We start from the raw sequence: 10980 nt of genomic DNA, 5'->3' as shown, positions 1-10980 counted from the left end.
TGTTATGATGTGGAATACTGATAGCAAAAATTACAAAATTATTAAACCATGACAATATTTAATCACTTTTGTAATCCCGCACAACGTGTTCGTCTATAGCAACAATTTGTATCTTCTTTCCTCTTTCAGTTTACCAGATCCTGAACGAACACATTTTATGTGGGGTTTTAGCAAGGTAAGTCAAAATGTTATCTTGGTGTTTTAGCGTATTTCACCACAAAACTTCGTTGAACATAATTTGTATTGCAGATAACAAACTGAGCTTCTCTTTATTTATTACTTTCTCCTTTGGCGGTCTAAAATTTATTACTTTTAGCAGTTTAATTTGGGATCTACTTAACAGAAACAGTTAATGCTTACTTATATAGCCACTGTTGCTACATTTGCTGGGGGAAATTACAGTGGAAGATTAAACATATAAGCACACTTCAGATCTGTAGCATTTTGCCTTTTCTTCTCTTGGAGGGAACAGTAAACTGATGGCTGATTGGAATAGTGGTATAATGGGGTATAATGGAGACTGCCAAGGGTATGACCCAACCCTGTTTCAGTTGTTGCCCTCAAAAGCTACCTTGGTAAACCACTGGGCTGTCTCACAGTATTCTTGCCTATAACTAAAGGTACACAGAATATTACTAGTTTATCTGAGAAACACAAAAGGCTTCAAAACTGAGTTAATGAAGAGCAGTGTAGAACTTCTAACCAGGTTGTGTTATTTTGTGCTGCTTTGCCAGCGTGTTGCCTTCACCTTCTTCACCGTCTCCTTCTCCCTCTGCCTCTCCTGTCTCACTGATGTTCAAATGTTACTGATTGTTTCCTGCTGTTCTTGAGACTCCATTTGGCCAAGTGTGCTCCAGAAGACGTTAGATGTTTCCAGTTAATGTAATGAGAAAAAATTGCTATAGCCACTTGTTGTTCTGCAGTCCTTTCAGGCTTAGGTAAATGATACCCCCAGTTTGGCATGGAGAATGTTTTCAAAGCTTTTGTGATGACAATCCCAAACTTCATTTTTGTAGCTACTCATCTGTTCTAAATGTTTTTTTATTCTTCATCATAGAATTATAGAATCACCCACTTTGGAAAAGGCCTCCAGGATCATCCAGTCCAACCATCCACCTGTCACCACTATTTCCCACTAACCCACATCCCTCAGTACAACATCTATATGTTTCCTGAATGCCTCCATGGGCAGTGACTCCACCACCTCCCTGGGCAGCCCATTCCAGTGCCTGTCTGTGTTATCAAATGTTTTACTGTGTTATCAAAGGTCATTTTTGCAGAGTAGGAACATTTATTTGATCAAACAGCTGATGTGGTAACATACCTTTTTTGCGATTTATTTTCCTTTACATCAGAATGATTCTAAACTTGGTGACTTGATGAAGCACAAGCATAAATTGCTCCTCTCCATATTCTTTTTGTCCTCCAAGGATTTTGGTATGAGTGGAATCAGAGTTGGGGTACTGTACACCAGAAACCACGCAGTTCAGAAAGCTGTGAATCAACTGGCCGTCTTCCACAGCTGTCCTGGACCTGTTCAGCACGTTCTCACCCAGATCCTTAAGGACAGAGGTTAGCCCCAATAGAAATGTTCCATGAGCTGTTTTGGTTTTGGTTTGTTTTCTCCTCTATTACAGGTGGAAATAAATAGAATTCTATTTGTCTTGATTTGATAGATTGGTTGGATAATGTGTTTCTTCCCACCAACAAGAAGAGACTTAAGGAAGCTCAGAAACTTCTTGTGGATGGACTTGCAGACATTGGGATCCCTGTGCTGAGCAGCTCAGGAGGACTCTTTGTGTGGGCAGACTTCAGAAAAGTATGTAAGGGCTTCAAACCGGGGGAATGTAGAAGCTGAAAATAATGTGAGAATCACTTGTGCATGTTGTGACGTTTAAGTTAATGTTTAATACCAGGTTGTAGAAAGCCCTTCTAATTTGTGCATTTGTTCAATTGTTAATGATAATTTATTTTCTTTTTTTTTTTTTAGTTCTTAAAATCACAGACATTTGAAGCTGAACTTGAACTATGGCAGAAGCTCCTTGATAACAAACTCCTGATTAGCCCTGGAAAAGCTTTTTATTGTTATGAACCTGGATGGTTTAGACTGGTTTTCTCTGATTCTGTAGATAAGATTTGTATATGTAAGTTGGTTTTACTTTTAATATGTCACATAGTAGCATGCAAGCTTTGGGAAACATTAATATTACAAACAATGTGTTCAAATCTACCTATCCCCTCTCAGCTTGTGAGGGCACTATTGGCACTGCTATGAACTGAGAAATACCAGAACGGCCCAGAGTATTGGTTACTGAGCACTGCTCCTGGGTTATGTCAAACCTTTCAAGTCTGTGGAATTGCATTTTAAGAAATATTTTTTTTCTCTGTTGGAAGTTGCTTATTCTTCTTGAAAATCACCCATTATATTATACTGGTATTCCAAAGCACCCCTCATCTGTATGTGCTTCACACGTGAAATGTGAGAAATTTACCCATCCTTTATGCACTGAAATACAGAGTCTTGAACCAATGGTATATATTATTGGCAAAAGGGATTTCTGTGAAGTCAAGGAAGTGGGGTAACAAAAAAAACCCCACAGGTTGGGGGGAAACTCTTGGGTCAACTACTACAACTTCCTGCTGAGAGCGAGGCCGAGTGTTAAGTCAGAGCTCAGAGCTGCCTTTGATCAAGTTTTGGGACTGTCTAAAACCAGAGATTATACAGAATCTGAGCAATCTGTGTCAGGTCAATCTTTCCCTTCTATTTTCACCATTTCTGCTGGATAAGAAAAGCTTGAACTGAGCTATGTTTCCATTTGATAGGCATTGAGAGACTCCAGCAAACGCTGTGTAGTGATGATGCCAAGCCAGAGGTAAACAACACATCTTCCACTGCAGACTCATGCAGCCCAGAAAAGGATTCTTCCAGCACACCTTCAAATGCACCCCAAGATGATGCCTCCCAGCTAAAAAATATACTTGTTTTTTAAACTCACCTGTGCATTTAATGACTGATGAAATTAGCATGTTTATGTTTACTAAAGGATTACAAGACTTAAGTATTTTCAGCTGTAGCACTGGGTAACAGTCTCACTTGGCTGTGACTTGGCATTTCCAATCATGCACGTGGACCCATTGAATGGAATCTGAAGAAACTGAACCTCTTGGATATTGCATTGAGATGTGTGCCCATGCTCAGCATGGTGCAGCAGTTAATCCTACGATGGCGTCACTCCTGGCTTTTGCACTTTGTTGAGATTCCTGTTTGCTTCTCTATCAAATGACCAAGCATCGAGAAGTACAAATGGCAGTCCTTACAAAGATATTACAGTAACCATCTTCATCCCCTCAAACATTTCCCCTCTTCTCTGCAGTCCATAATGTTTCACTGGGGTGCAATTCTGACAATAAACACAATGTAATTCACTGATCAAGGGGCCTGGCCCTAAGCTTTGCACTGGGACCATCTCATCAGCGAGGAAAATATTTCAGAGAAGAGCTCAGTACATTGTGCTCGCTCTCTTGTTTATACAGTTCTACAATATCTTAAGACATTTTTCATCCACAGAAATACTATTACATGAAAATACTTTCCACAGCCACCTTGCCAGAACGCCTCAATGAGCTGTCGAGCTTCCTTTAGGTAAAAGTGGCACGTTGCTGATAGTTGAAGGCAGCCAAAGTATTTGGCTTTGCCGTGTGTTCAACCAACTAATAGCAAAGTAAAGAAGAAGATCATAGCAATGGGTATGAAAAGTCCTTGTGCTGCCTCGGCGTGGTCCATGGAGCGCTGCATTGCCATGGGCTGACTTTGGAGCTCAGTCACCGTCCTTGTCAGATCCTTGAAAGAAGAGGGAAGAAAACAGCACTCATGTTCAGCTTTGCATTTTGGAATTTCTGCAAAGTACATCAAAATAAAAGTATTCACTCACCATCTGTCTTATTTGGCAAGAAACTGCTATGGAAAAGGGACAGTATGGAGAACTGTCAAAGCCTGATTTACAGTAAGAGGATTCCTTCAGAAAATGATTGCAATCCCCTATTAATGATAAGAAGTCTTAACCCTCCTCCAGCAGAGACAAAGGGCTGTTCAACCCTCAGGACTGCAAAATTATTTGTAGACAGTTGACACTGGGAACCCAAAGCAGAGAAACAAACATGTGAAATATGAGATGTATTCCTGTCACCACAGCCAAGAAGCAGACTGCGTCTGCAGCCCCTGTATACAGACATGTTTCTTGGCCATCTCACTGCCAGCAGGGCAGTGACTAGTGGACAAGTAGCCCAGAGATCACTGGGTGGAACTGCGGCACCAGGCAGTGGGATTTGAGAGCCTCACCAAGAGCTTGTAGCAAAGCAGTGACTTAGTGATGGAGAAACCAGTATTAATGTCATACTCACGGTAGCAAAGAACAGAATTCCAAACAGAGCGTACAAAGCCTGGAACTTCTGTGAGGAAGAGCAAAAAACTGAGTCAGAATTGTGTAAAAACGATTTCATTGGTGCATTTGCACCTCTAGGGTGATTCTTTGTGACTCTGTGATTCTACTTCTGTCACATGCCTAACTATGATTGGTGATCGGATTGGGAAGAAACAAAATTCATCAGTTTATGATATGGGATAATCCACATGTCCACACATCAGATGATTAAAGGTCAGCCTTTTCTGAAAAGTGGCTGATATACCCCAGCCACACCAAATGGCCCCAAGTTGTGCCACGGAAGATTCAGGTTGGACATTAGGAAGAATTACTTCTCTGAAAGAGTGGCCCATTGCTGGTATGGGCTGCCCAGGGGAGGCACTGGAGTCACTGTCCCTGGAGGTGTTCAAGAAACATTCGGATGTTGTACTGAAGGATGTGGTTTAGCGGGGAGATGCTAGCGATAGAAGGACAGGATAGAAGGATGGCCTTGGAGGTCTTTTCCAGCCCTGGTGATTCTGTGGTTCTATGAAATGGTTGAAGGTACTGCAGGACACAGACTGACTCTTGTCAGTCCAACAAGCAAACATCCAGCAAGATACTTACATATGAGTTTATAACGACACAGGCAATTGCCCCAGCAGCCCACAGGACACTCAAAGTGCTCGATATGGTCAAGTTCGTCAGGGGTTTCTGAGGACACCAAGCACAGTGAGGCTGTTTTAGCTGCAATTATCCAGCACATCCTTGAACCAAAACAATACACACTGTGCAGGGATGTTGATTAATAAACTAACATCAGTGACATGCATGAAGACAAACCTAAGGCTACTGCTGCTGACTTGACTTCAGCTTTTGCTCCTCTTGCTGGTCTATTAATAAACTGAATATTTCCATAAAACAGATTCTTGTTCTGCTTTTATTAATCTCTTAACCTGACTTCCAGCTGCTGCTGCCTTCCCATTGATACTCGTCAGCATTTCTGACTTCATTTCCAAATAACAGATAAGTGGTGACATGTTCAAGCCCTTAAATACAGCACATTCCGTGTACAAATTCTGAGTTCTCTCACTCTAACAATAGGGATCCCATGGACAGAAGGGAAAAGCAGAGACTGAGAGAGTGAGATCGGTCCTATGAGCACTGCAGCCTCCAGTACAGACTGCTCAGTTCAGTTTCTTTCCACTTTGCTAGTTTTTGAGTTGCATACAAAAATTGCAGGAACTGGGTGACTCCAAAAGTCAAAACAGACATAAAATTGTCATTAATTATTAATTGTCATTAAAATCACAGCAACTAAGATTACTTGTAGTTACCTTTAGCATTGTTAACACTTACATTCGTCTTTAGAGCAAATAAACACAGTAGCAGGGTTGCAGCTGCAGTTATTCCTCCAACTAGCGTTACTGTCAGTGACTCATAGGAGCTAGGACACAAGAGACAACCCGTCATCTCACAGCGCTCCAGCAGAAGGCAAGACAGCGAAAGAAAAACGCTTGAAGGACTTACTCTGAAATAATTCCAAGTATTGTGCTTCCAATTGCTGTCTACAAAGACAAAAAGAAATCACACTCATCACACGACTGTCTGCCTGCACAGAGAAAATCATCCTTTGGGTTGTTGGCAATCAGTTTGATCCAGAACATTTGCCTCACAGAATGGGGAAAAAAATCCACGATAGATATAATACAGACAGATTTTTTTAGATGATGTTTCTTGCTGAGGAGAATTTGAAATGCCGTATTGATTGATGAGATGTGAAAGAACTTGAAGAATTGCGGAGTTCAGCAGCAGACTTATCACTGTCAAGGCGCTCACAGAACCCATGTGGCTGGTTGCAGAGCTCAGCAGGATAAGAGCAATGTACATCCTGGGTATGGAGGACAAAGAACAAAGAAAGCATTTTCAATGAGTGATAGTTCCTACAAAGACAGCAAATAACTGATAACAGTTTTAATACTGAAAGCAAAGCGTTCAAATTTCCACGTGCTCATCCATCCGTAAATATTCAATGATTTTTTCCAAAGTATTTTTGTATTGTTGAAATGGAGTCTCAGTTACACAAGACGTACAGGTTGAAGCAGAGCATCATTACACATTTGCAAGTCATGTAAAAAAACCTTTTTTTTTTTCCCCTTGGATATTCGTTGTATATTTGTATGGATGTCAGGAAGGATTTTGTACCTCCAACTCACCTAAGTGAGCATCTCTTAAGATCTGCAAGCTTGTACCAGAAGGCAGCACACAGGGGAGAATACAAAGGCCACATTGTTCATCATGTAACTTATACCTAGCAGCTTTTTGCTAAGCAGTACACCAGCAGGCTTCACTTCTGCTTTTTCTAGGCCCTTTCAGCCCCTGAGCATGGTGAGCAGAGATTGTGCATACAGATCATTTGAGATTTAGCATGGATGCTGAGATTTAGCTTGGATATAAGGAAAAGGTCCCTTACAGTGAGGGTGGTGAGGCACTGGCATAGGCTGCCCAGAGAGGTGGTAGATGCCCCGTCCCTGGAGGTCAGGGATGGATCAGGATCTGAGCATTTGGATCAAGCTGTAGGCGTCCCTGGTCATTGCAGGGGAAGTGGATTAGATTTACCTTAAAGGTCCCTTCCAATTCAAACACTTCTGTGATTCTGTGACCATAGCATTTACCTGAACTTGAAGCCCAGCCTGTCATTCTGGGTACTTACACAAAAGTGAGGGACAGCCAGTAATAATTCCCCAGCTGGAGCCGCAGCCTGGACCTGTAGAAGACACAGCAGGAATTAGAGCACCCTACGAGACTGCAAAGCACATTGCAGTATATCCAAGGGGTTGCTGGAGTGCCAGGGATAAGCTCATCCCAGCAGTGCTCAGTGCTGCTTCCCTCAGAGTGAGGAACTGCAATGGCAGAGGTGACTGGTGAGCAGCAACAGGGGCAAGCAGCATCAGTTTTATGAGTGACGGTACATAGTGTGACTGGACTTACCAGCACAGAAATCCCACTGCTACAGCAACGTAAGTGGCTGCCAGCCTATAGACCTTCTTGCTGAAATCTGGAGGGACCACACAGACAATGTTATTTCAATCATTTCACCAATGCAACGGAACTCGAAAGTAAAACTATGCTACCCCAAGAACATGTGGTGAAAGAGTGAAACGTTCCTGCTTCACTTGTTTGTCAAGAATTCCCCAGGAGGAGCCATCAAACGCCCTGAGAGCTGTGGGATGCCAAGGGGCACTGCCAGTGGGGGGATGTTTCACTCTGCAGCTGCAGGGTGCACTGCCACTTTCTATTTCCTTAGCAGGGCTGATAGTTAACCAGCAGCTCTGTAACAGCCCTACAGGCCCCTTGTGCTGGGTGAAAGTAACTGACTGACTGCTCACACAGAAATGGGCCGCTTCTATGCTACAGCTGCATCTCCCTGCACAGCCTGTGGCAGCCCCCATCTGGACACAGGCTGGGTGCAGACATCAGCCCCACAGAGCAGGGATCCGCTCCTCACTGTGCTTTGAGGTAATGCAGACTTTACAACTTTTCTGGTCATGTTCTACATGGAACAAAGATCACATTTATTGTGGTTGCTGATATTCTGTATATAATGATTAACAACGGGCCTTAATGGCACTACTGTAGTGAGAACAAAAATCTGCGTAAACATAATCTGCTTGCTTTACCTACTGTTAACTGTTCTGGATTAGAAAGATGATACAACCAAGTTCATGTTAAATCTGTTACTTACACAGATGGAATTGGTACATGTCTTAGCTACCCATACATGTCTCCACAAGATAATGGAAGTAACCCAGACCATTGACAACAGAACATTGTCCTTGGCAATTCTCTCTCTCTTGCCCATGCAGTTCCACTTACCATCAGGGGGAAGACCCAAATCTTTTGGTTCCCTTTGGTCCCTCGGAGCTGGAGGCTGTGACCGTGTCCTGCCTCCTGGAGGCTCCCCGAGGTCTGTGCTCTGGGCTTCTAGGCAGCCTTTGCTTTCTGTTTCTACCCTGTGTCCTTCCAGTAGGGTTGCAGCTTTGGTGAGGTTCTTTGGAGATGTTTGTTTGCAGACATCATTGTCTGCACTGATAATAACAACTTCTTCTTTGGTAACAACAGCTCCACGGGGCTCGTACTTCTTGATGAACTTCTGAAGCACCTGGATGTCTGTTTAAAGAAGAGTAAATAGAATTGGAACCCAGCTGTGGACAAAGAGGTGGCTTTCATCTGAAATGTAAAAAATCCCACAGCCCTGGGCACTGGCTCTCTATCAGACTCAGAACAGTAAACCCAAGCATCTGTTTCTTCCCATAGAACAATATGTGCTGCTTCAAGAGCTTCTGAAGCTTTTTTGAGAGAGAAGACAGAGGCAGCATTGCCCTCAGGTTTTCTCTGGGGCAAAGCCATGTCAGAGGTTCCAGCTGCCTCCCTGCACCACGGGTGTTCGTGGTCCTTGTGCCCACCTCTTTACTGAAGAGCATCACCCCCTCTTGTTCAATATTTCTTAACACGAATTGTTCCCTAGGTGACACCAACAGAAATCATTTTCCATGTGACCACTATCTGATACAGTCAACCATCCCTCTTTCTGATAAAGATCACACTCTGATAAACTCATGCCTTAAGGCAGCTTGTGGCAACGAATCTGAAATATATAAGCAGAATTTGGGAACCTCTTCTTCCCAAAGCTAGATTTCAGATGGCCACTGTGAAAGAGAGCAAAGATACCCCGTTCTGTTGGTCAGCAATTGAGAACATTTATTTCTCACATTATGGGAATCCGCATACAGCATTTTCCAGTTACCTCTCCTCATGGCATCAGAACAAGGCAGAGTGAACACGTTGCTTTGGTGGCACGCACAGGGACTGCTCAGTGCATCCTGATGGCGCAGGTAGAATGTCAGGAGGTCTTCGCTCCTTCTTTTGTGGATGATCATTTCCGTCTGACTGCATCTCTTGGACTCACACCTTTTATTCCCACTGGCCATTGTCAGCATTGGGTTCTTTCTTCCTTCCAAAATGTCACAGAACAGTGAGTGGTTACCAGCTCCAAAGGGAGAACCACCTGCAGACAGCACGGTGAACAACCAAAGGAAAGCTTTCACCACTTCCCAAAGGCATGTCCTTTACCAGTGAGGTCTGGGTGCTCTCTGTGCACCTGTCAGTGCAGCACGGGGCCTATCAGCTGGTTTCAAAGTCTGACTGCGCACAGCACTCCTGGCACGGACCTTTAAAAATTAAATCACATTCAGTACAAGATCAACAGAGGGGGTAAAATCCTCGAGAAACTCACCCGTGTTGGTCTCTTGCTCATAACCAAGGAAGGGGCAGTAGCACGGGGTGTGCGGCAAGCGTTGGGTGTCGGCTGGGCAGTCTTCCCTACAAGAAAGCAACCACAGACTGTGGGGAAATGGGAGTAGATCCTGCAGGTAGAGTTGGCCAAAACAAAACCAAAAGCAACAGCTTTGTGCCTACCTGTAAAGTCTGCGGATCTCGACTGTGACTCGATCACTTCCTTGCTGAGATAAGCAGAGGTGGCACGTTGAAAATGTAACCATAAAAGGCTACAGCTGGTGACAGGTTCTGTGGGATAATTATGGGAGTATGTATTGCAAAGTCCTTCCTCTATAGGCTCTTGTCAGGCTCAGCCCACACGTAATGCCCTATGCTCACCTTGAGCAAGCAGAGACCTTGAGAAGAGGAACTGCAGGCTAACCTTGGCTTTTGGTGGCCAACAATACCAGCCTGTCCAAGGGCTGGTTTTGAACCCTTTGCAAAAATCTGATGTAAAAACAAGGAAGGTTGAGCTTGGAAGCGACCTCCGGAGCTCACCTGCTCCAAGCAACTGCTGAGATCTGCTGCCTTGCTGTAATCCTCCTCTCTGAGCACATGGTCCTCTCTCTCTAATCTCTCTTTCTTTCTAATCTCTATTCCCTCTTTTCCCAGCACTCAGAAGCACCGTTTTAGATCCACTCAAGAACAACAGCACTGTGTTACCGCTTGGCTCTTCAGAGCTGCCCACCTCCAACAATGGCCAAAAGCCAGGACTTGCAAGTGAGAGGTGTAATTAAAGCTGTGCAGTCACTGTAGGACTTCCCGAAACACCCAAACAGTGCAAAGGTGAGTGCTGAGGATTCCTCACTATTGAACTGACTTTTCCAGTTCTACTGCATCTTTTTTATATAAGCAGACATCCAACAGAACTCGCACGGCAACACCACGCATTTCTATAGTGATAATTTGTCGAGCTTTCCCTTGTTACCCTCTGCTGATTTCCAGTGTTTAGATTTCGGACAGCACAGAGCAGAGGAGCTGAGAGGCCTGATGGCGGCTGCAGCTCCTCACAGGGAGCGGAGGGCAGCGCTGAGCTCTGCTGTGACAGCAACAGGGACGAGGGAACGGCATGGAGCTGTGTCAGGGGCAGCTGGGGGTGAGGGACAGGGTCTGCAGCAGAGAGCGGTGGGCATGGGACGGGCTGCTGTTCAAGCAGAGTTTGGACAGCGCTCTCAGACCTGTGATCTGATTTTTGGGTGGTGCCAGGAGTCGGATTCACTGACCCTTGTGGGCAACATGGGGG

The 10980-nt window shown here is 44.2% G+C and overlaps 2 protein-coding genes across 6 annotated transcripts in view; one reads left to right on the top strand and one right to left on the bottom strand.

Annotated features, from left to right (window-relative positions):
* Positions 1 to 2991, top strand: part of LOC107309081 (1-aminocyclopropane-1-carboxylate synthase-like protein 1) — a 12383-nt gene extending 9392 nt beyond the window's left edge. Inside the window, exons 10-14 of the mRNA XM_015853541.2 lie at positions 130 to 175; positions 1431 to 1572; positions 1677 to 1819; positions 1991 to 2144; positions 2824 to 2991. Coding sequence (XP_015709027.2) covers positions 130 to 175; positions 1431 to 1572; positions 1677 to 1819; positions 1991 to 2144; positions 2824 to 2990 — 652 coding nt within the window. The 3' untranslated portion in view covers position 2991. The remainder of the gene's footprint in view (positions 1 to 129; positions 176 to 1430; positions 1573 to 1676; positions 1820 to 1990; positions 2145 to 2823) is intronic.
* Positions 1967 to 10870, bottom strand: LOC107309044. 5 transcript variants are annotated; one of them, XM_032443116.1, is made up of 13 exons: positions 9879 to 10870; positions 9697 to 9803; positions 9562 to 9631; positions 9208 to 9468; positions 8277 to 8570; positions 7392 to 7458; positions 7114 to 7167; positions 6222 to 6291; positions 5931 to 5968; positions 5760 to 5847; positions 5028 to 5114; positions 4402 to 4449; positions 1967 to 3841 (listed from the first exon to the last, which is right to left on the bottom strand). In XM_032443116.1, exons 2-13 carry the CDS (start codon positions 9715 to 9717, stop codon positions 3704 to 3706), a joined length of 1236 nt encoding a protein of 411 aa, XP_032299007.1. In that variant the 5' UTR covers positions 9718 to 9803; positions 9879 to 10870; the 3' UTR covers positions 1967 to 3703. The 5 variants fall into 5 exon arrangements, 4 of the variants coding, with proteins under 4 accessions (XP_032299007.1, XP_032299009.1, XP_032299006.1 ...); XM_032443118.1 differs by having other exon boundaries at positions 9697 to 9782; XM_032443115.1 differs by having other exon boundaries at positions 9697 to 10870.
* Positions 10871 to 10980: the final 110 nt, after the last annotated feature.

The sequence above is a fragment of the Coturnix japonica genome, chromosome 2 (genome assembly GCF_001577835.2).
Source record: "Coturnix japonica isolate 7356 chromosome 2, Coturnix japonica 2.1, whole genome shotgun sequence".
NCBI classification, from domain to species: domain Eukaryota; kingdom Metazoa; phylum Chordata; class Aves; order Galliformes; family Phasianidae; genus Coturnix; species Coturnix japonica.
The sequence above is the reverse complement of the archived record's forward strand: the minus strand, read 5'-3'. Positions and strand labels throughout refer to the sequence as shown.

Excerpts from the sequence above, each read along its gene's own strand:
- LOC107309044 (XM_032443114.1), bottom strand. The coding sequence starts at position 9,961 with ATGGTTACATTTTCAACGTGCCACCTCTGCTTATCTCAGCAAGGAAGT. Across the intron at positions 7,168-7,391 it reads GCAGTGGGATTTCTGTGCTG|GTCCAGGCTGCGGCTCCAGC; the intron begins GTAAGTCCAGTC and ends TGTCTTCTACAG. Across the intron at positions 4,450-5,027 it reads GTGTCGTTATAAACTCATAT|AAGTTCCAGGCTTTGTACGC; the intron begins GTAAGTATCTTG and ends TCTTCCTCACAG.